This window comes from Bos javanicus, chromosome 23 (genome assembly GCF_032452875.1).
Source record: "Bos javanicus breed banteng chromosome 23, ARS-OSU_banteng_1.0, whole genome shotgun sequence".
Lineage (NCBI taxonomy): Eukaryota > Metazoa > Chordata > Mammalia > Artiodactyla > Bovidae > Bos > Bos javanicus.
The window spans coordinates 47,839,283-47,864,363 of NC_083890.1; the positions used below are offsets into that span (position 1 = coordinate 47,839,283).

Here is a 25,081-nt window from a genome sequence, read left to right on the forward strand (position 1 = left end):
GCCCAGCCCGCCGAGATGCCCGCGCGCGCCGGACGCCTCCTCCCGCCGCGGCCTCGGGCCCTGGCCCCGGCCATGCCGCCGCCGCTGCTGCTGCTGCTGCTGCTGCTGGACGCCGGCGGCGGGCGGGGGGGCGCCCGGGCCCAGGAGCCGGGGTCGGCGGCGGCGGACGGGCCCCCCGCGGCCGGCGGTGGGGGCGGTCAGGACCCGCACGCCAAGCACCTGTACACGGCCGACATGTTCGCGCACGGCATCCAGAGCGCCGCGCACTTCGTCATGTTCTTCGCGCCCTGGTAACTGGCCGCGCCGCCCGCCTGGGGCTCTGCGGGCGCTGGTCGGGCCGGGGCTGGCGCGTGGGGCGCGGGCCCGCGTCCTGGGGCGCCCGGCGAGGGGCAGGGGCACTTTCGCGCCTGGGGGCGCGGGGGGCGGCGCGGGCCGGGCGCTCGCCGCTGACGTGGCGCAGGGGCCGGGACCAAGCGAGAGGGGGCGGTCCCCGAGGGCCGAACCGGAAAAGGCCGACGCTCCGGCTCCTTCGCCCGGCCCCCCGGTCCCGGTACCGGGGTGTCGGGGCAGGGGTCATTGTCCATCGGGGCCGCTGGGAGCCCGGAACCCGTCCGCGCCCAGTTCCCCAGCCCCAAACTAATGCGCTGGTCGGAGGCAGCGGCCTGCGGCTCGGCCGGTACCCGGAGGCCACGTGCGGCCGCGCGGACACCCGGGGTCCGGCGTGTACACGTGGACTTCCTGTCCCGTGCGCTCGCTGCAGGGCGGACCCCGGCCTGGGGGTTTAATTGAAACTCAGGGACTCCCAGGCTCTGCGTTCGCGAGGTGGGAGGGGGTGGTCCGGACATTAGAGGGTTCCCACTCTTCTCCCGGGAATTGGGGTGCCTTTTGGAGGCTGGGGGCCCCTCCGCAGCTCCGGGGGCGTGGCGAGCTGTGCTCCAGGTACAGGAGCTATTGACCCCCGACCCAAGGCTGTCCTCGGGCGCGTGCTCCCCTCCGCTTTCTTGGGGCCTGGCCATCTGGGAAGTGTGAGGTGGGAAAAGGCACAGCGTTGGACAGACTCCCCCGCCCCCGCCGTGGTTCCAGGATGGGGGGCTTTGCTGTGAGCCTCGGTGCCGACCCCAGAGACCCTTGCCCTGCGAGTCGTCCAAGAGACTTCCGGCCCTTGACACGAGCAGAGGGACCGAGTGCCTTCTCCCAGGGCCTAGATGCCCGCTGAGGGGGGTCCTCTGTGGGCGGCGCAGCCAGTCGGTCTAGGGCCCAGGCCTTTGCAGGCTTCACTGCAGAATTTGGCATTCTTGCCCAGAGCCAAGAGACTCCTTGAGATGTGGGAAAGGGATGCAAAAAGGATTAGGAAGAAGATGCCCAAGAAAAGCCGCCTGTTGAGAAAATGTGCCGGCATAAGTTGGAGGAAACTTTCCCCCCATATTCAGGTTATTACTACATTTCAGTTCCTTTGGAGTGACATCGACACTTTCAGTCGAGCTCAGACTTGTCATTTCCTAACTGTATTTATGGGATAGCTTGTGTTTCAAGAACCAAAGGAGCTCAATTTTTAGAACCCAGTGGTATAGAAATGTAAAGTAATGGTTGTGGATAGTTTCTTTGTGGAGGGTGTTCTCAGAGTAGCTGTTGCAGTTAAATACACTACTGAACTGAAGTCTGCTTCTGTGGAATAAATCTGCCCCTGGGTTGGTTTATTTATTTTTTTAAAGACACCTGACATGTAGACATCGTAGGTCCCCGCAGTGCCAATGGAGTTTTGGATTTGGAGTCTCTGTGATGCTCACCATTTAGTCCTGGCCTGAGTGAGGGAGAGGACTAGTACATTCCTGTTTCATTGTGTGCGGCTTACAGAGTTTTAGGTGGATGCTCCCAGAAAAAGTAACTTTTAAAGTTTTTGTTTGCTTTCTCATAGTCTACTAGGAAATATTTAAACAGATGTGTGGGTTTCTGTGACAGCATTTAACAGACTTTATGAGCAAATTGGAGTATCAGCTAGTATACACTGGGCTGCCCCTGGTCTCTTTGCAATTTCAGTCTCTGAAATGTTGCGCACCCATGCAGGATTCGGGGGCAGGAGCCAATGATAGCATTGATCCTGTGTGTTTGCTCTGAACCTAGCAGAGGCAGGGCTGTCCTACTGCGGTAAATGGTGTGCCAGCGTCAGATCATAGCTTCTGTATGGCCAGTTTTCAGGTCACATTGAATCTGGTGACAACGAGGTCAAGGTTGGGGCCGCCACCTCGAAAGGACCAGGTGGCTTTGCTCTGTTGCTGACCACAAACTGCCTCAATGCAGCTGCAGTCTCAGTTTTTGTGCTGTAGCCCCAAGGGTCCAAACCCAGAGTGCTGACTGTGAGGCACCCATGGAACCATCACGAGGAAGTTGCTGAGCACTTCGTACACGTCTCGGGCATCCAGTTGTAGAAAGGAAGATGCTTGTCGTCTTGCACTTGCACCACATCTACTTAAATCTGAAGGTGGTTTCCCCTCAAAGTTATCTTCCAGAAAAGAGAGTTCATATTATATTTGAGTCTCTTATAAAGCAGGATTCTCTCCTCTGGCCTAGAAGGTGTTGCTTAGGGAAAGTTTGCTTAAAGCAAGCTCTTCTAGTACTGCCTCTAGATGCTTCCTGGTGAGGTCATCTGTCAGAAAAGAGGCAAGGGGACTTAACACTGATTTTGTGGAGAAACTGCTTTGAGGAGGAACTTAGAAGTGCTGGGTGTTCTGACAGCACTCTAAAAAGCACTACAGCAAGGAGTTCCATGGCAGAGATCAGGAATTCACACTCACCAGGAGAAGGGGGAGCAGACCATGTGCTCTAATGCTTTGAGAGCGTTCCTGGGGTCTGAGATTCAGTTTTCAGTATCAAAAGTATGGCCCTGTGAACAGCTGACAGTTAAAGACAATGATCAGCCATATGACTCAAAAAGATTTAGCGATGGGGAAGAGACTGATGCTGTCAAGAAATGGGACAAGTAGAAGCAATCATTTTAAGTTAGCATATTATTTTAAATGATAGGTGATTTTAAAATACTTATGTCATTAAATTCTCACAGTGAATATTTTAAGTGTCCATTTGAGTGTGTCACATTTAGAAGTTTTGAGTGGCCACAAGCGTGTTGTTTTTTTTAATCTTCTCACTGGTGAGAATGCAGAACGGATTTCATTCTGAGACTGACATATTTGGAGAGAGTGGGTTACATGGGGGAGGAGACCTGACCCTAAAGGGACCATGGCAGCGAGAAGGGCGGAGTTGCTGCCACCGAGAAGGAGCGAGGGGGCTCTCCCGACCAGAGAGAGAAGAGAGTGGATACCGGTGTGAACAAGGGTGGGATCAGAGCGCCCCGCTAGGGTGGGAGATGGCTGGCTGAGGAGCTGGGCTGGGCCCCCTCCGCCCCCGCGCTGAGCACGCTTCTTAGCGCCCCCTTGTTACAGGTGTGGACACTGCCAGCGGCTGCAGCCAACCTGGAACGACCTGGGAGACAAGTACAACAGCCTGGAGGACGCCAAGGTGTACGTGGCCAAGGTGGACTGCACGGCCGACTCGGAGGTGTGCTCCGCCCAGGGCGTGCGCGGGTACCCCACGTGAGTGACGGGCGCGCGCGGGGACCCCACGTGAGTGACGGGCGCGCCCTGCGCCCTCCGCGTCCTGGTTTTTCACCAACCGCCTCAGGCCAAACGAAGTGCAAGTTGCGTTTTTGGCAACTTTGTAGTTCTGAGAAGTGAGGCAATGCCAGCTTGGAGCCGGCAGTCCCTATTGTTAGGGAGGGTTATTTGCGTGCTGTGTGTTAGATGCTTTTTTGTACTTTGTTTGGAAAAAGGCTTCAATTAGCTGAGTTTTCCTTTTTATATAATTATGAACGTGTTTGCCAGACAAAAATGGTATTTTTCTCCATGAGGTCTTACCACATCTGATGTTCCAATGAACACCGACTGTCAGGAATTTTTGTCTGAATTTTTGGTCACTCTGGGTTTTTTTTCTTTTTTGTAAGATTTGTGTGTTTTTGACTACTCTGGGTCTTTGTGGCCGTGCACAGGCTTTTCTCTAGTTGCGGCGAGCAGGGGCTGCTCTCCACTTGTGGGCCCAGGCCTCTCACTGAGGTGGCTTCTCTTTGCAGAGCACAGGCTCTCCACGTACGGGCTTCAGTGGTGCAGCTCTAGACTAGAGTCCAGGCTCAGTAGTTGTGGCACACCGGCTTATCTGCGCCAAGGCATGTGGGATCCTCCTGGACCGGGGATCGAACTGGCGTCTTGCATTATTGCAAGGCAGAGTCTTTAGCCCTAGACCATCAGGGAATCCCCGTCACGCTGTTAATTCTTCCCCACGTGACCAGCACAAGGGCCGTTTTTGTTGGAAAGAAAGTGCAGTCATTCCAATAAGTGAGACTCTATTTCCTCGGCAGTTAAAATAGTTTTTAAGAACAGAAGTTGAAACTGGCTAATTGAACAAAAGAGGGGCTTGATGAAGCTGGCTTAGTCTGCAGGCTGTGGGAGCGCCAAGGTGCTGCTCCACGGGACTGGAGGCCTGTTTCTCTGCGCCCCACTCAAGGTGACTCAACTTGCCAGCTCTGCATCGCTCTGTTGCCATGGTGGGCTTAGGCCCATCGCTGATTGGCCCACCTTGGATGGAGTATTCATTCCAGAAACAGACCTTGTGGCCAGAGAGGCAGGATCTTGTTGGAAGACAGACTCTGCATTCGATGTTGGGGTGAAGGTCACATCTTCAGAAAGGGGAAGATGCCATTTTCAAAAGGCTTGGGGGGGAGGGGTCGGGCACTGCAGGTCCCAACGTTTGTTCAAACTGATGAATGAAGTCAATCCTGTATGAGACTGGAGCTGATCTTCAAACCCGAGGGGCCGCGTGGGAAGGGGAGGAGCGGGGGGGAGGGGGGACCACCCCACCCCACCCCACCCCACCCCACCCAGGCCTGCTCGTCCACGTTGGAGCAGGCATCCTGATTTGGTTTTTAGAAGATGTGATCTCTCCAAGAAAACCAGACCCTGCTTTAGGGTCGTTAAAGAGAATTACCAGCTCCCACTGCATGGTTTGCAAAGGAGCCCTGTGACCATCACAACCAACACCAGATTCTTTTCACAGAATGCAGAAGGTGGGGGCGTGCTGCATAAAATGTAGGGGCCTAGGGCCTTTACACGTTGACCTGTGCGGGCTTCTAGAGGCGTTTCGAGGCCTGGATCAGATGATGCTGTAAATGCTGGGCGTTGGGGGGATGGGGGGGTCAGCACATTAATGCTTGTGTCATCCCTTCCGGGCACCTTTAACGGGAGTAAAGGGTCGGAGAGGGGGGGAGCTTGGGTTCCTAGGTCCCTAGAGAAGGCTGCCTGTGCTCAGGAAGCTGTTTTGAGATCTTCCTGTTGAGCCATTAAAGCATCTTTATCATCTGGGAAAATGTTAGCAGGGGCAGAGCTGAAGGAAGTCTCCAGGGCTGCCATGCAGAGTGCCCCAAAAAGAACAGAGAGGCAAACTCTCATGGTCCCAGGGGCCAGAAGCCAGAAATCAAGGCTCTGAAAGCCCTCGGAGATCCTCCTTTGCCTCTTCCTGGCTCTGGCAATCTTTGATGTTCTTTGACTTGGAGAAGCACCACCCCAGTCCTCCTCCTCAACACAGCCTTCTCCTGTGTGCCGTCTCTCTGTCTAAATTTCCCTTTTTATACAGTCACCAGTCATATTGGCTTAGAAAGAAAGTGAAATTTGCTTAATTGTGTTCAACTCTTGGCGACCTCATGGACTATACAGCCCATGGAATTCTCTAGGCCAGAATACTGGAGTGGGAAGCCTTTCCCTTCTCCAGGGGATCTTCCCAACCCAGGAATCAAACTCAGGTCTCCTGCATTGCAGGCAGATTCTTTATCAGCTGAGCCACAAGGGAAGCCCAGGAATACTGAGTGGGTAGCCTATCCCTTCTCCAAGGGATCTTCCTGACTCAGGAATCAAACCAGGGTCTCCTGCAATATAGGCAGATTCTTTACCAGCTGAGCCGTCAGGGAAACACGGTATTGGCTTAGGGCCCACCCTACTGACCGCATTTTAACTTGATTGCTTCCATGCAAATCCTGTTTCTAATTCAGGTCACAGTCTGTGGTAGCATGGGTCAGGACTTCCGGCAGATCTGTTAGTCACCTCATAACACCATCCCGTCTATGGTGGTAGGACTTCGTCTTGCTGTTTTCCAGAGAGACCCGTCAGTGGGGATTGTCTCCCCTGCAGTCTCCTTGAGAGAGAGACAGTTCACCAGGAAAACAGGTGCCCACGGCAGAGGTTCGGCAGCAGCAGAAAGGTTTGGGGCTCTCCTTGGCGCTTTAACCCAATGGCCTGCTCTCCACTACCGCCTGCCTCTCCATCCATGGTGAAAACAAAGCTAGATGCCCCGTCAGGGAAGCTTGTCTCTCCCCAGGGTCTGTGAATGTCTCCAGAATCTCAGACTTGTGCAGCTTAGAAAGGTTTTTAATCCAATAACAGAAGGAGATTTTTAAAAATCAGTTTCGTTTCAATCAGTGTATACCGAATGAGGAAAAATGAACAGATGAGGCTCTCCTGCTTTTAACCTTAGCAAAGAAACGACAGGCGAGGTCAGCAATGCCTGGTTTCCTTCTAACGCTCTGAGGAGCCACTTATTTCCATCTTGAAGCGCTCTGTCGGAGGGTGGCGCCTGGCCGAGAGGGAGGTGTGGAGGACGGGTCACCCCAGTCCTCAGTGGGCACGGCGCATGTCTCCAGAGCATCTCAAGGGGGTGGGCACCGGTGGTCACAGGCGTGAGGTCAGGTTGAGTTGCTTGAAATGTTAAACTTCATGGTTTTTGTCATGGTTATAAAAGCATAAGCTGCCAGGGAAGGGGAGAGATACACTTCATTGGAGTCACATCGAGGTGTCCCCTAGCCTCTCACAGAATCTGAGCTTCTGGGTGAGGTTGGTAAGCCCATTCTCACTTGAATGCCTTCTGCAGCCAATGTGTTGGTTTTCTTGTTTGGTGTGAAGCTTCATTTTAAGATCTTTGTGAGGTCAGCCATCCAAATGCACAGTTCTGATTTCTGCATATCTTAACTTCGTATATTCTGATGCTGCACGTTGGGCATCTCCAGCAAAATCCACATACACGCCAGGAAGCATTAGGGGGTGTTTAGATGGGTAGGCTTGCCCCAAAATGCTAGTCTGTGTTGCTCTGTTTTCAGTAGCTATATTTTAGTAGCCATGCTTCCCCTTCCATCCTTGACGCCTTCTATTCTGTCAGTCAGAGAACTATTCCCTCCCCTCCCTGCGCCCCTTGACACCTCCTGTTATGTTCTGTCGGGAGCACGTTGTCTCGTCGCCCAGGCAGCGGCCCGGCTTTGGACCTGTTTGTCTCAGGCTCTGATGATGCCTTTTGTTGTTGTTTAGTCGCTTAGTCATGCCTTTTTGCGACCCCGTGGACCGTAGCCCACCAGGCTCCTCTGTCCACGAGATTTCCCAGGCAAGAATGCTGGAGGGGGTTGCCATTTCCTTCTCCAGGGGATCTTCCCCACCCAGGGATTGGACCTGCATCTCTTGAATTGGCACTCGATTTCTTTGCCACAGAGCCAGGTGATGTCCCCACTCCCCTCCAAGGGCAGAACTCTTGCTCCATCTGCACATACCTTCAGAGGCTCGTATGTGTGGAAAATAGAAAAGAGTCCTTCTCTGGGGACAAGTGAACAGGCCATTATCAACCAAAGTCAGGGTTGTGCTTAAAGTTGGAAACTTGAGCTCTCATTGTAGCTGGATAGTCACGCCTTGTGAAAATTGAATAGCTGACAGGAAATAGCCTGGAAATAAATTTACTGCAGAACAGTGCAGTTTCCACGACAGTTCTAGATTGTTCTTCAAAATGCAGAACATAAAAACGACTGAAGCCGGGAAAGGACAACGAATACCAGGCAGGGGAACCTGGGGAATTCTTACTCCTGAATCCTTGGATCTGTGGGGCTCAGCCTGATATGTTCACCTTGGTTTTGTTTTTCAAGAATAACACGAGAAGCTTTTAAAAATTGAGGATTAAGTGAATATGCCACCTCCTCGAACATTGCTTTTCTTTTTTTTTCCCAAGCGTTATCAGAGAGGGGCAGGGGTGAGCTGGCTGCAGCCCGCCAACACCCCGTTTTTATGATTGCTTCACTAAATGAGTTTATTCTTTGCTCGGAGCAGTTTGAAGTGCTTTAAAATCTACTCCGTCTAATCCTCTGTTACTCTTTTCAGCTTGAAGTTCTTCAAGCCTGGCCAAGAAGCTGTGAAGTACCAGGGTCCCCGGGATTTCCAGGCCCTGGAAAAATGGATGCTGCAGACACTGAACGAGGAGCCCCCTGTGAGTGCACACACAGCCACCCCTCTTTCTTCCTGCATTTGCGGGGTAGTAAAGAGGCCAGATTAGCTACCATCTTAAGCAACTTTTTAGAACTCAGTGATATCATAGGTAAAGATTCACTTTTTTGTTATTGGTGCTGCGATTTTTAAAAATTCTGATAAAATACAGTATAAAATTTACCCTCTTAACTATTTTCCAGTGTACAAGTCAGTGGTATTAAATACATTCATAATGCGGTGCAACCATCCACCCACAGAAATTTTCCATCTTCCCAAGTGGAAACCTGGGCTTCCCAGATGGCTTAGTGGTAAAGAACCCTCCTGCCAAGCAGGAGACATGGGTTTGATCCCTGGGTTGAGAAAAATCCCCTGGAGGAGGAAATGGCAACCCACTCCAGTATTCTTGCCTGGAGAATCCCATGGACAGAGGAGCCTGGTGGGCTACAGTCCCTGGGGCTGCAAAAGAGTCGGACAGGACTGAGCAAATGGACAATAAGCAGAAACCTTGTTCCTATTAAACACTAACTCCCCAGCCCCTGGCACTCGTCACCCTATATTCTGTCTCTATGAATTTGAGTACTCTCTAAGTACCTTACTGGGAAAAGATGAAGTTTTAGAAGCTTTTTATTTGGAGATGTTCAAACACGCACAGAAGTAGGGAGAAGAGTGGTGAGTGGCGGGCAGCGCGCAGTGGAGGTGGTCCTGCGTGTCCACCTCTGGCCCCAGCAGTGCTGGCAGTTTGGTCTCCGGCCTTCCCACCCCTTGTTTGGATGCGGTCAGGGCCGTCGGTAACCATTTCAGAATGCAGCCCACAGAAGCGACTTACTCCTTTTTAACGTACCCTCCGCTCCCGTCTCACGCGTCATTCAAATCACGCTAATTCCTCAGTGCCAGAGATGGACTCGCGGCCTCCCGGGGGCCAGGCCTCTGCCGGGGCGCCCAGTCCAGCTCAGCCCTCCCCACCTCCACAGCCCACTGCCTTGGGCCGTACCCCCAGTGTGACTCTCCTTTGCTGCTCAGCCCCACAGCCCTGGTGGCGTTGCTGATGACAAAACTTAATACCCTGAACTCCCTGTGTCTTAATGGCCACTACTCCCTGCTCTGAGGATGTAACTGTGGAGACTCTGATTTCTGAGGCCTGTTTTTTTTTAATTGAAGTGTAGTGACTTACAGTGTTGTGTTACTGAGACTCTTTTTAAAGACATGGTTACGTGTAGCGTTCCTGAGAAAAACCTGTAGTCCTCAGTCCCCCAGTGGACGATAGGCGTCTCCGTCTTGTCATAAATCACGATGACCGTGAGCCCTCCACGCAGTGTCCCTCCATGCACGCTGCCTTCTGGTGAGTGCTGAGGGCCCAGGCCGCAGAGGCCGAGCTGGGCCTGACGGGAGCAGAGGTGGCCAGTGCGCCTGCTTCACATTTCTGATGAGGCCTGAGTGTGTCTGAGGTCTCTGCACGTGGCTTCCGTCTCAGCACTTGACTCAGTCTGTGGTCTCGCATCAGGCGAGTGTCCCCTGGCCTGGAGCTGGTCTGGGCAGTTGCAGGGGCCTTCTGCTGTCCCCTTCCCGGGTGTCTGTGTGGTCCTTCAGCTCTCCCCTACATTCTGTGTAGAGCTCAGAGCCGATCAGAAACCCAGCTACTTCCCAAGTGCTGCTTTTATCTCACATTTTAAAAAGTCTCGAGGCTTCCCTGGTGGCTCAGTGGTAAAGAACCCACCTCCCAACCTAAGAGACGCAGGTTTGATCTCTGGGTTGGGAAGATCCCCTGGAGAAGGAAATGGCAACCCACCCCACCCCAGTAGTCTTGCCTGGGAAATCCCATGGACAGAGGAGCCTGGCAGGCTACAGTCCACGGGGTTGCAGAGTCGGACACGACTGAGTGCCACCACCCAGAACTGCGTGCTGAAGACCGCTGGCGTACAGTGTTGAGTAAGTATTGACCAGAGCTGTGTCTAATTTTAGGTAACAGGGAAACCACAAACCCCTCAGAGTAAATTTGCATCTTTGTCACGACAAGAAAGCTGGACCAGCAGGTGTAACTTTCACATAGATTTAAACTTAAAGTTGTTTTTTTTTTTTTTTTGATTGTTTTTTTGGTGTTCTCTGGAGCGGGGAGGAAGCCAGTTTTAAAGGAGAGTTCATAGTCTCCAAAAACATTTAAAGTAAGTTTTTCACCAAAAAGCCAGTCTTCTGCGATGACTGTATTCAGGAAGCTATCAGCCAGGGTCAGGATGGCAGAAAGCCGTCATCTCCCCAGCCGACATCCCTTTCAGGGTGGAGCCCAGAGCACAGGCTGGGGACGGTGTGGCCAGGCCGAGGCTCAGCGTTGCCCACCTCAGGGCCTGTCCTGGGGGCATAGCCACATGGATCCCACCCCAGACCTCAGTCACCCCCCTGCCATATCTTGGCGTCTCAGAGCCGTGGGCATCTCAGGTAATTGCTGGAAATGATGATAGGGTGGCTTATTACAGAAAAATTCAAGTATTCAGACTTCATATTACAAACCAAAATTCTTCTCCATATGAATTTTGCTTTATATTTTAAGTGAAAGCTTTTTTTAAAAACTTCTATGAAAGTGTTGGTCTCTCAGTCGTGTCTAACTTGTTACAACTCCATGGACTGTAGCCCGCCCCTGTCCCTGGAATTCCCCAGGCGAGAATACTGGAGTGGGTTGCCATTTCCTTTCCGGGCGATCTTCCCGACCCAGGGTTTGAACCTGAGTCTCCTGCATTGCAGGCAGATTCTTTGCCATCTGAACCACCAGGAAGCCCTTCTGTATTTATAACTAAAAATAACTTAATATATACGTTTTCCTATTTAAACAGGATAAATTTAGGGGTTTCCCTCCTATTTTTATAGTAACATATTAAAGTCAAGGAAAATCTGCCATTTCTTACCTTCTACTCCAATTTTTATATTTCCATGTTTCCTTCTGTATTTTTTCCTTAAGTAGTCATCATCACATAGACATGGTTCATTTCACTAATGATCTTTTTATATAGTTGAACATCTTTACAGTGATCATGTTTTATCTTCTGGATATGCCAGAATTAACCTTTTTTCTGTCATTGGATATTTAGGTTGTTGAGATAATTTTTCTCTCATCAGAAACACTATCTTTGTAAAGGACTTTTTTCCCTACTTTGGAGTGACTTTTTAGAATATCCAAACATAACATTGCAAGGCAAAAAATAAAAAAGCCAGACCACTTTTAGAGCTCCTGTTGAGTAGTGCCAAGCTGCTTTCATTTTTTAAAAAGGTCTTTATTCTTGGCCGTGCTGGGTCTTCACTGCTGCGCGGCCTCTTCTCTGGTTGAGGCGCAGGAGTTCGCTCTAGTTTGGGGCACAGGCTTCTCCCTGTGGGGCGTCTCTGGTTGCGGAGCGTGGCTCTGGAGCACACGCTCAGGAGCTGTCTCCCTGCGGGGCGTCTCTGGGGAGCAGGCTCTGGAGCACACGCTCAGTAGCTGTCTCCCTGCGGGGCGTCTCTGGTTGCGGAGCGTGGCTCTGGAGCACACGCTCAGTAGTTGTGGCTCACGGGCTTAGTTGCTTCTGTGCATGTGGGATCTTCCCAGACCAGAGATCAAACCCGTGTTTCCTGCATTGGCAGGCGGATTCTTGACCACTGGACTTCCAGGGAAGCCCCAGGTTGCTTTCTTAAGACTCTTAAGCCCACGTTGTCCCCAGCTTGGGGACGGGACCCATTCTGTGATACACTGTGAAATTCCTGTAACGATCATCTATCTTTACCTGCCATGGAACAAGGACCAAAGACGTGCTCCTTTGGTGCCACAAGTGGGCGTTTCACCACCGCAGGCCCTCTGAGCACACACAGCGACACCCAGCCCCCTCTTTCACTGTGTTGGACTCGCTGCCTGTGCCTTAGCCGTCTCTCTCAGACACCCTTCTCTGTGGGTCCTTAGCACTTAACACAAACGTAGCGTGGAAGTCAGGCCAGCAGCAGAAAGCTTCACGTTGCTGCTGTTCAGTCGCTCAGTTGTGTCTGATTCTTTGTGACCCAGTGAACAGCAGCACGCCAGGCTTCCCTGCCCTTCACCAGCTCCCAGAGCCTGCTCAAACTCATGTCCATTGAGTCAGTGATGCCATCCAACCATCTCATTCTCTGTTGTCCTTTTCTCCTCCTTCCTTCAGTCTTTCCCAACATCAGGGTCTTTTCTAATGAGTCAGCTCTTCGCATCAGGTGGCCAAAGTATTGGAGCTTCAGCATCAGTCCTTCAAATGAATATTCAGGACTGATTTCTTTTAGGATTGACTGGTTTGATCTCCTTGCACTCCAAGGGACTCTCGAGAGTCTTCTCCAACACCACAGTTCAGAAGCATCAGTTCTTCGGTGCTCAGCCTTTTTCATGGTCCTACTCTCACATCCATACATGACTACTGGAAAAACCATAGTTTTGACTATACAGATTTTTGTCAGCAAAGTAATGTCTCTGCTTTTTAATATGCTGTCTAGGTTTGTCAAAGCTTTGCTTCCAAAGTGCAAGCGTCTTTTAATTTCCTGGCTGCAGTTGTCATTTGCAGTGATTTTGGAGCCCAAGAAAATAGTCTGTCACTGTTTCCCCATCTATTTTCTATGAAGTGATGGGACCGGATGCCATGATCTTAATTTTCTGAATGTTGAGTTTTAAGCCAGTTTTTTCACTCTCCTCTTTCACTTTCATCAAGAAGCTCTTTAGTTCCTCTTCGCTTTCTGCCATAAGGGTGTTGTCATTTGCATATCTGAGGTTATTGATATTTCTCCTGGCAACCTTGATTTCCAGCTTGTGCTTCATCCAGCCCAGCATTTCTCCTGGTGTATTCTGCATGTGAGTTAAATAAGCAGGGTGACAATATACAGCCTTGATGTATTCCTTTCCCAATTTGGAACCAGTCCGTTGTTCCACTTCCGGTTCTAACTGTTGCTTCTTGATCTGCATACAGATTTCTCAGGAGGCGGTAAGGTGGTCTGGTATTCCTATCTCTTTAAGAAGTTCATTGTGATCTACACAGTCAGAGGCTTTAGCATCGTCAGTGAAGCAGAAGTAGAAACTTCATGCTGCTTTACAGTTACAACCCTGCCCAGCTTTGAGCTCTCAGCATTTTGAAAGCTTCTAATGACTTGACTTGGATATTCATTTTAATAGAAATACAAACCCCTAGATAAGAACTGAATAATAGATACCCACGTGTCTGTAGGACCGTAATGTCTCAGTGATCATGTCTTTACCTCTGCTTGCTTTGGCTGGAGACCACAAATGTGCTGGCCTAAAAGAAAATGAGATATCTGGAATGGTGTGGTTTGGTGGTTAGTAATTAGCTGTAGACTGGTGTCTGCTCAGGTACTGGAGAAGCGCCTTTTTAAAAGCCACTGCAGTGGCACCCCACTCCAGTACTCTTGCCTGGAAAATCCCATGGACAGAGAAGCCTGGTGGGCTGCAGTCCATGGGGTCACTGAGGGTCAGTCATGACTGAGCGACTTCACTTTCACTTTTCACTTTCATGCATTGGAGAAGGAAATGGCAACCCACTCCAGTGTTCTTGCCTGGAGAATCCCAGGGACAGAGGAGCCTAGTGGGCTGCTGTCTATGGGGTCGCACAGAGTCGGACACGACTGAAGCGACTTAGCAGCAGCAGCAGCTTGTCCCTTCACCGTTTCTGTCCCAAACTCAGTCCTGTGAATTACGTTCTTAAAGGCGCAGCCCACGTTTGCCCTGTGGTTTTTTCCTCTGAGGACTTTGATCCGTCCAGATTTCCCTCTTGTCACTTTTTTTCTTTTATAAGCTCTTCAGAGTTTCACCTTCCTTCCCAGATTTCCTTACTGCTGCTGTGCATAAAGGGTGGCCGGGCCGCCTGCTGTCTGCTTTGTCCCCTGTGTGCCTCGGTGCCACTCGCTGCTGTGTTCTGCCAGCCATCTCGGGTCTCCTCTCCACGAACCCAACAGGGTGCTGGTTTGGGGCGGCCCATCCTTCAGTTTGCTCTGTTGGGTTGGGTTTGAGGGCAGCAGAGGACAGGTTTGGGAGGGGGGGCTGGTTGTCACCTGGTTGCCCTGGAGCATCAGTCCTACACCACTTGCCAAGGGGCCTCTTGCCCCTCGACACAGCAGCATCCCCCGGAGGGGGGAGTGGCAGAAGGTTCCAGGCAGAAGCCGTGATGGGCTCCATGGTGCCTCGACACACATCCGTGGTGACTCTTGTTCTGTCTCCCCCATCAGACTCCAGAGCCCGCGGTAGAGCCGCCCCGCACTCCAGAGCTCAAGCAAGGCCTGTACGAGCTCTCTGCCGGCAACTTCGAGCTGCACGTGGCGCAAGGTAGGCGGGCGGGCGTGCGTGCGTGCGTGACTAGGGGCGGGCCGCAACCCTGGGGGCGGGGCGTGCCTGGGGTCCTACCTCCCAGGTGGCCGGGGCTTCTCTCCCAGCTTGAGGGCTCGGGGCCACTGCATGGGTGGCGTTTGTCCAGGGTTTCTCTCGTGCAGCCCCGCCGACACCTGTGTCTAGCGCTCTTTCTCTTGGAGATGACACCTCTCCATCCGATGGAGAGGCCGGTTCTGGTGCCAGGCTGAAGCCTCGGGTGTGCGGAGCACACGCGTCAGGACTGGGCGCTTTCACCTAACTTGTGCACGGGCTGGACTCGCACCCCTGGATGATGTGATGTTTCTTTAGTTAGCCTTAATCACGTGCTTACTGACCTGAGGCAGAAACAAAGGTTTCTCGTAACTGTTTAAAGCAGAATTTAGTTGGGACCGTTATAACACAAATCAGGATACGTGTTCTTCACCCATAAACTACTTTTTTGATATCACATCTTAGTCTCCTGGGACTTCCCTGGTGGCTCAGAGGGTAAAGCGTCTGCGTACAATGCGAGAGGCCTGGGTTCAATCCCTGGGTCGGGAAGATCTCCTGGAGAAGGAAATGGCAACCCACTCCAGTATTCTTGCCGGGAAAATTCCATGGACTGAGGAGCCTGGTAGGCTACAGTCTATGGGGTCACAAGGAGTTGGACACGACTGAGCGACTTCACTTTCACTTTCACTTTCTGAGTCTCCTAAATGTCAGAGTGACCCAAGTACAGTTTCTTAATAACGTATGTAAGACCTCCCTTCACAAGCTCAGAAGCGTGGGCTCAACAGTGAAGGGCTTGAACGTGAATCCAGCCGCCAGGCTGACCTCTGCTCTCAGATGCTGCCCTGAAGAGAGATCCTCCGTGTGACTGAGGCAGGACCGTTCTGAAAAAGGGCTTAAAATTGTGTCTGGCCTTGTGGGTCCTGCCTGCTGGGAGTGAAAACCCACCCCCTCCAAGGCTGGAATCACTTGTGATGCCTGCAGCCACGTTCGATTTTTAATTAAAGGTCATTATTGGTACCGATGCTCTGGGAGTGGACCTTTAGGGTTTCTGTTCTCCGGGAGTCACTTTGAGGCGTGCTGGGACTCCCCGCAGGACGTGTTACCAAAACCACCCAAAGCCCAGCCCTACCCCCTGAGCGGGTCACCTGCCGAGGGGCCGAGTCCGCAGGTCTGCTGGGAAAGCGGTGCCCCACCCACCCTGACCCCGCTCCCCTTGAGGCGCCGGGAAGTCCTGGACCCGCTGTCTCCACCTCACAGCTCAGGGCGGTGACGGGCCTGTCTGGGGAGACATGGTTCCAGCCTTGCAGACCAGCTGCTAACATATATATGTATATATATTTGTTTTTGTTTTACTTTAAAGAACTGAGGTATAGTTGATACGAAACATTGACTGTCGAAGCAAGTTCCCCCCAGGTCCCTCCGACACCTCAGTGCTGTGCTGACCAGGTGCCCCCTGGGCGTCGCCACGCGAGCCTGACTTGGAGCCTGGGTCCCCGTCAGGGCTGCTGGTTGCTTCTCTCCCTGCCTGCAGCCTGACGCCTTTCTTTGCCCTAAGCTGGTCGAGGTCGAAGAGCCGAGATAAAAGTCTTCAGTGTCTCAGTCATGATGTGGTTTACTTCCTAGCCAAGAGAGTGATACTCGAGTTTTTGGGTTTTTTTTTTTTAATCTTCTATTTTATCGTGAAATAAAAACTGGATACAGAAAGCAGTGTAGGGGCAGTGAATGGTCGTAAAGCACTCACCCTGTAGCCACTGTCCAGCTCACGTCCCCGCTCCTCTCCCACCCGCTTCCTTCTGTCCCCCGAAGAGCCCTGCCTGACCGGGCGGAAACCACCGCTTACTTTCCTCTCCGGTTCGTCACTCGAGTGTGCCCTCCGGCACAGTAGTTGAGGCTGGTCTCTCTCCTTTTTTAAATCTCTCTCTCCTAAGTCTCTTTCAGTCTCTCTGTTCCCTCAGCATCTCTTTCTCCCTTGCTTCTGTTTGCCAGGCACACAGACCTGCACATTTCCCGCAGTGGGGACTCGTCGTGTTCCCAGGGTGTGGAATACAGCCTCTCTGTCCCTGGGCCCTCACGTCTCTATTCCATGTGAGCTGGCAGTTGGCTCTAGGGCTGTTTTCGCTCCGTGTTTGATGTTTTGAGGGGTGTGAGCATGGCTGCATGGCTGGGCAGTCTCTCTCTGATGTCAGCAGCCTCGCCCATCACTGCGCAGAATCCGTAATTCACCAGAGATGCCAGCCAGCACCACTGCTGAAATGACAGCGTCCCTTCTTCATTTTTTTTCAGCAAGAGGTAACTGGCCCTTGTTTATCACTCCGTTATCCAGAGTGCAGTTCATCTCAGGAAAGACAGGCTGTAAAGTGCCCGCTTCTTCCCCTTTTTTGCCAGTTTTCCAAATAATGAGTTGGTTCCCTGGTGTCCTTCAGAGGTGACAAATTCCTTTCTAAGGATTGCCACGAACTCAGGGATAGAGACATATTTGATGGGGAGTCACTTCTTACCGGCTGAAGGGTTCATCCTGAGCTGAGCTTTGCAGGAAGACGGAGCTGAGATGCGCCCATTCTGTCCGTGTGGGTGGCTGTGAATCACTCTGTCCCCCTCCCTGCCTTCTCCCCCCGAAGGAGACCACTTCATCAAGTTCTTCGCCCCGTGGTGTGGTCACTGCAAAGCTCTGGCTCCGACCTGGGAGCAGCTGGCTCTGGGCCTTGAACATTCTGAAACTGTCAAGATTGGCAAGGTGAGTGAGCACCCTGTTGAACTGGAAATAGACCATCTTTGGCTGGATTAATTAGCCGAGTAGCCCATTATTAATTCTGTGCGTGTAGTCGCAAACTTGATTTATTAATTCCATTTAATGTGCCACTTGATAATTCATTTCACCTTCACAGATGGCAACCTGGTTTCGAGAGTGCTGACTTTTCCACATTCTAGAGATTAAAATTAGGGCTTTGGCTCCTTGGTTGATTTTGAAGCCATGGCCTGTTAAGAGGCCTTTCTGCCAAGACCTGGGACAGAGCCGTAGAGAACATTCACTGGATGCCCTCAGAGACCAGCCACACTGGGTCTCAGCCAGGAGCTGGTTCCTAAAGGACCTCGGCTGCATGCCCACACAGGGTACAAAAGACCCACCTGAAGTGAGCCCCACCTGCTCACCCTGCTGCCTGGAATCCTTTCCTACTTCACGTGGGGAAGCCAGAAGTGGTGCCTAACCACTGGGTTTTCTAGAAATATCTAGGGTAGCTTCTGGATCTTCAAGCACTTTGTAATCTCATCCGTCCCCCATCACCCACCAGACACCCCTGCCTGCATCGCTTTTTATCAAAGCCTCCTCCTCTGCTTTGCCGGGGACTGATTCGTATACAGACTCAGCGCCGTGTGTCCAGTAGTTAATAAGAGGCTCTGCCCAGCACAGGGAGATGCCAAAAGCACAAGCCTGGGGTTCAGACAGACGTGGCCAGCCACCTCAAGCAGTTCTGCACCCCCGTCTCCCACTCTGCAAAACCAGGACGAGATCTGACTGAAGTGGGTGGCAGTGAAGCGCTGAGCGCAGACCTGGGCTCGGAGCAAACGCCTCGGAAGTTAGAGTGTCATTAAAGGAATTTTTCACTGTTGCCTGTTAAAGACTTAGAGTTTTTTTTTGTTTGTTTGTTTTTCAGTTTTGTCTTTTTATTATAGTCCAAATACTCCTATTTAAAGCTGATGACTTTTTTCCACTTTATCTTAAAACTCTGTAAGCTTGAACCTGAGAAGACATTTTTCCCATCCGAGTACTAACCTGGCCCTACCCTGCTTAGCTTTCGAGATCAGATGAGATAGAGCGTGTTGAGGGTGGTCTGGCTGTAGACCTGAGAAGACGTTTCTCAGCTCACCTTGTGACTGGCTGGAGGGGCGGGGGGGTCTCTGTCCCTAGCAGCAGGCCATCTCCTCTCCAGCTGTCAGGGTAGGGTCCCTTTTTCCACCTGTTAACCTGCTCAGGGTAAATGACCACTTCCTAAAAGCTGGTGTTTTTAAATGAGTGAAAATAAATCACATCTCTGAAGTACATCTTGTTCCCCTGCCCCCTCCACTCAGGGGCAGCTGAGCAGTTCTTGGGAAAGGTCTCTCCAGAATCTGCAGACACTGCAGAGACTCTGCCCATGGGGGACTTGAGTAGTTTTCTTTCTGAAAAAAGTGCTGAGTGTCCGACAGACAGTTGGTAGTTGGTCAGGAAGGCCCTCGGAGAAACTGACTGGGTGTGCGGTCTCTCTCTCCAGGTGGACTGCACGCAGCACTATGAACTCTGCTCAGGAAACCAGGTCCGAGGTTATCCTACGCTCCTCTGGTTCCGAGATGGCAAAAAGGTGCGTCTTCGGGTCTCCGTGTGGAGATAGGAGGTGTGTCTGTGCCCCAGCTGAGCTGTCAAGTGGGTTAACAGGGCACGGCAACCCACCCCAGTGTTCTAGCCTGGAGAATCCCCACGGACCGAGGAGCCTGGTGGGCTGCAGTCCATGCAGCCGCAAAGAGTCGGACATGACTGAGTGACTGAGCTCAGCACAGCTGCCAGCACAAGTGGTTTGGGCTCTGATTTAAAGGAACACATGTCACGGGACGAGAGGTTCTTGGTCTTCCCTGGTGAGATCTGGTGGTTGAGAGGAACCGTCAGCTGTTGACACACAGCGTTGCAGGCTCAGGTTATCTTTAGAACAAGCTGGATCCACGGTCCTGTTCCACTGCTCTGGCCCTGACCTTGGAGGGAGTCAGCGTCGGCTCCCTCCCTGGCCGATGGACTGCACCCAGGCCTGGTGACCCTTGGTTCCCCAGAAGAAAGGCCCTGTCAAACTCTGCTCAGAGCAGGTCGTTTATGCTTCACCTTGACATTCGAGCAGCGGACGCCACTGGCCAGGACCCCCAGAGGGAGCCGCCGGAAGGCAGGGGCCCCAGGCAGGCAGGGGAGGGCCCACAGCGCTGACGTGTGCCTGTGCCCCGACAGGTGGACCAGTACAAGGGAAAGCGGGATCTGGACTCGCTGAGGGAATACGTGCAGTCGCAGCTGCAGGGCGTGGGGCCTGCCGCCCCAGAGCCCACCCAGCCCTCGGAGGCCCCGGCGCTGGCCGCCGAGCCCGCGGCCGACCAGGTGGGTGCCAACCAGGAACGGTGTGGGAACGGCCTGCACTCCACGTTTCAACACGACCTCATCGCCTGCTTTTATGTGCTTATAGGGGTTTCTCTTTAAACACCTTGAAGCAGGTGTGAGACAAGGATCCTGAAAGTATGTGTCCACGTTTCTGGAGTGTTCTTCCCTTGGGTTAGGCATCGCTGCCCTTGTGTCAGCGAACAGCTGAGGGGCGAGTGGGCATTTGCTGGAGGGGCTGCGCCGGCAGGAGGGCAGGGCGAGGAGGACAAGGGCGCCATGTGGGGTGGAGAGGAGGTGGCCACTGTGCCGAGGAAGGTCTTGTCAGCCCGCCAAGGGTCTTAGGTCTGTAGGAAGCCAGTGGCGGGCTTGGAACAGATGGGGACTTGACGAAAGCTGCCCGGCTACAGCCCGTGTGCAAGAGATGGGAAAGGGTTGTATTGAGATGGGCGGTGTGGGCCCCCACAGCTGAGGGGAGTCCAGCTCCACCAGCGCGTTGGGGTGGTGGGGAGCTTGGCCAGGGACGCTGGGTGGGCACTGGGGTGTCCGGGGGACGGTGCACCGAGCTCAGGGTGGGAGGAGGAGGGAAGCGGTTTTCAGGGCTGGGCGGGGGGTGTGGACGTGGCGACAGGTCAGTGTGTGCGTCTGAAGCTGCAGCCGATGTCTATCTCCCCAGATGAGTCAGGTGCCGGGGGTGGGAACGAGACTACTCGGGGAATAGAATTGTGTTTGCTCAGCTAGGAACCGTAAGGCGTGGTGGTCAGTTTAGTTCCTAAGTGGAATCCTCGTGTTGCTGATTCAGTTCACATGGTCTGTGGAGTTCTTCCCCGGGACGGGGTGCCTTGGTCCTGGCAGGGACACCCTCCCTGCCCCACAGTGACCCTCTAGCCTCAGTGCTCACAGGGTGGTCTTGACTGGCTGGAGCCACCACGCCCCGAGGCCAGGCATCCATGCTTGGAAAAGCCAGCGGCCACCTACCCCCTCCACCCGACGTGGGGCTGCGGTGGGCCTCCCCTGCCCACAGTGGGAACCTCGGCGCCTGGGGACTGCGTGGATGTTGGTTAAACATTGACGTTTTGTTTTCAGAAGTAAAGAAATGATTTTGTAGTTACGGACCCCGTGTAGGGGAGCATGTTGCAGTGGTTGTAAAGGTCATCCCAGATCCAGTCTAATTATATACTGGGATGTTTTCATCAAGCCCAGACGGTTTCTATTTATACTCACCTTTTCCACCGTTAAGTGGATCTTTTGGGGAGTGTGGTCACCTCTCCGGACAGAAAGGTGGCAGGGTCCGGACGGCCTCCCGGGCACTGACACAGGACTCGGCCCCGGACTCGCGGGGGCGGCCGTGGCACGCGGTCACGTGACACAGCGCCGTGCTCTTGCTCCCACGTGAGGATGGCGCGTCCACTTTTGGGGGAGTAGATACAATTCTGTAAAGAACCATCCCGATGGAAGCGCTTAGAGCAGACTGGCTCGCTGCCCCTTTGCCCTGAATTCTCCAGAGTTCAGATTGAACAGTTTTCACGTTGACTTTGAATTTTAAGATGGAAAGCAGCCTGTTTATTTGTAAAGCACATCAGTGCCTATGCTTTTCTAGGGTCCTTAGAGAAGAAAATCTCTTTACGAATCCACAGATGAGAGCAGTAGAACCAGCGAGAACAGCAGTGTGTGTGCAGACTTCAGGGAGGCTGGCGGTTTGGACTTGGGTCAGTGTTTGGGGCTCCAGGCCCACGCGGTGCAGACCTGGGCGTGGCCCGCCCGTCCGCACGGCATCTCCTGGGCTCCGGACCGTGGGACCTGTGATTAGTTGCTGATGTTTTGTGAAAAGCAAGTCGTGTGGGTATGTGTATGTAGCCTTGGAGCACACGTTGCAGCATTTTAAAGATGTCTGACGGGCATTTCCGGGATCCCGAAACTTGACCCACACGGTCGTATCTGCTGTGTTTGAGTCGTGGCTTTTCCCTCCCCTCAGGGCACCGTGTTGGCATTGACAGAGAGGAACTTCGATGACGCCATCGCAGAAGGCGTAACCTTCATCAAGTTTTATGCTCCGTGGTAAGTGGCTGTTGGATCAGAAGCTGCTCTGTCGTCATGCCCTCAAGGTCCACCCTGATTCCCCACTCGCGTGCCGAGCCTCGAGACTCAGTGTTGGGCACATACCACGCTCACACACAGTCGTGCTCTCGGGGAAAAGAAGGGTTACCGCTCAGCTCCTGCGTTCAGGTAGGCGGAAGTTTGGAGGAGGAGGAGGTTCACGCTCAGCCTGCTTTGGAGAAAACACTGGAACAAGACTGGCCCCACGGCCAGTGTCATGTTGAAGTCGTGTGGGGTCTGGGTGTGCTCCCACACGGATGGCCGTTTGGGTTCAGCACCGTGAACTTCCTGATGGAGCTTTGCCAATCCGTCTCAGGATGTTAGGGGAATTGACTGGAGCTCGGGTTGCCGCTGGAGCCATGCAGCATGTCAGTCAGCTGCCCTGCCCGTCCCGTGGCCTTTGGGGACCGGAGCAGAGGTGGGGGCTGCTCCAGACCAAGGCACCGGAGGCGGCAGGAACACAGTGGGTTCCGGGCTGTGCCTCGCACCTGTGACCCTGGAAGCCTGTTTCCTGTTCACCTCCTGCTCACGGTACACTTATAAACAAGGGAGCCCGCAGTTTACCGCAGAGAAGGCTTCCCAGCTCAGTATCGCTCTCAGACCGTGTTGCCTCTGTCCAGTTACCTGAACATGTGGATTCAGGGACGGGGGTGGGGAGGAGGAAGGCTGACATTTATAAACTCAGGCCCAGGAGGCCGTCTGGGCAGCGGCGCGTGGGTGAGCGGATCCAGCGCCTCAGCGGCTCCGTCATGCTCTGTCCCCAGGTGCGGGCACTGCAAGGACCTGGCCCCGACCTGGGAGGACCTCTCCAAGAAGGAATTCCCCGGCTTGGCGGAGGTCACCATCGCCGAGGTGGACTGCACTGCTGAACGGAACCTCTGCAGCAAGTACTCGGTGGGTCCGCATGGCCGGAGCCTCCTGGGGACAGAACGGGGGTGGGGGGGTTCCCAGGGGGACTGTGATGGGGTGGCCTCATCCGAGGTCACTCACGCTGCCCTCCTCCTCTCAACAAAGTGTTCGTGTCCTTTTGAGCGTCTTGAGGTTTTTTTCCTTTCTCATTTGAAAAGCAAAAAGAGCTGCTCTCCCAAAAGATAAGGCTTTTCTCTGTGAGTGCACATGATTCCGTGGTGGTGGGCGGGGAGTGAGGCTTCCCCACCTGGCGGGAGGCTGGCGGTAGCTGAGACTCAGAGCTGGAGGGCAGGACCCCACCTGCAGGACCGTTCTTGTTGGCCGAACAGCTGGCGCGTCGCCTTCCTTGTAAACGCCTGAGGAGCTTGCTTTTCAGACACGAGGCGGCGCTCCACAGAGGAAGTGTTTGATCCTACACTTCCCCGCTGGGAGGGCTGCACCAGCAGCCTAGGCACGTGGCTTGGCTTCTTCATGCAGCTGTTGCCTTCTTTCCAAGCTATTAGCACCACTGAATAGCCTAGAACACTTGCAGTTTCTGTTTTTCAACTTGTGTTGTTCTCTTAAAACACTTCTGAGGCCTCTGGAGTTTATCAGAAGAGATAATACCACAAACGTCATCTGCTTACTAGAAGACGGCATGTCTGTGTTTTCAAGAGAAAAGCGGTGAGCCGTAGCGGACAGGCGTGTGTCCACGAGGTTCTCGCTTCTCCTTAGTGTGGCCTCGGAGCACCTGCATGTCACCCGGGAGCTTGTAGGAGTGCAGCCTCTCAGGCCCGCACCAGCTCCCCAGGGCTGGTGTGAAAGTCCGAGACGCACTTCAGGGTGAAGTGCCTCCTCAGTGCTGATCTTGAAAGTGTTTCGTTTGGGTTTGAAAAGTGAAATAGAGCCCCAAGGCTCTGCTTTCTGCAGCCTTGGGTAGTTTGCTGAGGGTCTGTGCGCTCTGAAAATCTAGCTGTAGACTTCCTTGGGCTCAAGGGTCTTTTCTGATTTTACTCTGTGCATGAATCAAGCTCTTTTTTAAGCTTTTTTCTTTTTCTTTTTCTTTTTTTAAGGTACGAGGCTATCCCACACTGCTGCTTTTCCGTGGAGGAGAAAAGGTTGGCGAGCACAGCGGGAGCCGCGACCTGGATTCCTTGCACCGCTTCGTCCTGCGTCAGGCAAAGGACGAGCTGTGAGCCCGGCGGGGCGCCGTCCCTCGGCCGCTCCCTGCTTCCCCGCAGCGGTGACTCAGAGATCCGAATGTACTAAACTCGTGCTGTCTTCTCCGTGTGTGTTTTTAAGCCAACACACCCTACAGATTCTTAAGTTTCTCTAAGTAAATGTGTAACTCACGATCCCTTTGCAAACTAAATATTTTCGGTGGCGACCTACCATCCATTCCCCCCTTTAACTTGCTCTTGGTGAAATCGAAATGGTTTCCTTTGAGACTAAAACAGAGTCGAGGAAAACCCAACTGCCAGACTACTTTTGGCTCCCGAGTGATTCTGGTGACAGCGTCATCCAAAGCATTGTTTTCAAAGGGCCCACGAGTCCTAGCCAGGTGGCCTTGCCTTGTGGCCCTGTTGAGTTGCTTTGATCACATGACTTGTTCGTACGTGGCTGGTCCATAGCTTGGAGCAGATTTCACACACAAACCCCCGATGCCTGTGGAAGAGCCACTTGTCCAGCCCCTCCTGGACCTCCTGTCTCTGCGGGTGCCTCTCACGGAGGGTGGTGAGCCGCCGTGAAAGCCGTGGTACCTGACACGTGCCTGAGTAAGATAGTGCCGCTGCCATGGCCTTGTGTGGGTGTTGACACTTGACCGATTGCTTATTACTGTTCAAGGAATACTTCTGTCTCTCCTGCAAGATTTCATTTGGGAATGTGAAGCCAGAGTCCCTGTGCACGTCAGGATTCGATGTCTCTCGTGGAAACTGTGGACGTGGGAAGTGCCACACAGCTCGTCGTGACCCTTCTAAGAACTCCTAGGAAGGTTGTGATTGTCTCTGCCTCCCAGGAGGGGGCAGGAGGGCTGCACGAACTCTCCCAGGTCGGGTGTCGGGGACCGGGAACACCCCGCCGCCCCGCAGCAGGTGGCGGCAGATGCCCTGTGTTCGGTCCGCCTTCCAGGAGGCCACCCATCTCCTGTGTGCAGAGGGGATTGACTCGACCTCCAGACCAAGGCAGGCAGGGTTGCAGTCGGCCATGTCCCTGGTGTCCTGATTCACGCCATCCTGGGTATAAAGCCCTTTTCCCGACGCCCTTGGAAATCAGCCACCGTAGGCCTAGGCTCCCGTAAGGAATGTAACCTGTACATCCTTC

The 25,081-nt window shown here is 53.2% G+C and overlaps 1 protein-coding gene across 1 annotated transcript; it reads left to right on the plus strand.

Annotated features, from left to right (window-relative positions):
- On the plus strand, positions 1–24,114 carry TXNDC5 (thioredoxin domain containing 5). The gene is made up of 10 exons (XM_061398915.1): positions 1–290; positions 3,438–3,587; positions 8,229–8,334; positions 14,538–14,634; positions 17,286–17,401; positions 18,918–19,004; positions 19,634–19,777; positions 21,750–21,832; positions 22,636–22,765; positions 23,833–24,114. The coding sequence occupies exons 1-10, from the start codon at positions 16–18 to the stop codon at positions 23,953–23,955; spliced, it is 1,311 nt and encodes a 436-aa protein (XP_061254899.1). The 5' UTR covers positions 1–15; the 3' UTR covers positions 23,956–24,114.
- Positions 24,115–25,081: the final 967 nt, after the last annotated feature.

Excerpts from the sequence above, each read along its gene's own strand:
- TXNDC5 (XM_061398915.1), top strand. The coding sequence starts at position 16 with ATGCCCGCGCGCGCCGGACGCCTCCTCCCGCCGCGGCCTCGGGCCCTG. Across the intron at positions 291-3,437 it reads GTCATGTTCTTCGCGCCCTG|GTGTGGACACTGCCAGCGGC; the intron begins GTAACTGGCCGC and ends CCCTTGTTACAG. Across the intron at positions 8,335-14,537 it reads CACTGAACGAGGAGCCCCCT|ACTCCAGAGCCCGCGGTAGA; the intron begins GTGAGTGCACAC and ends CTCCCCCATCAG.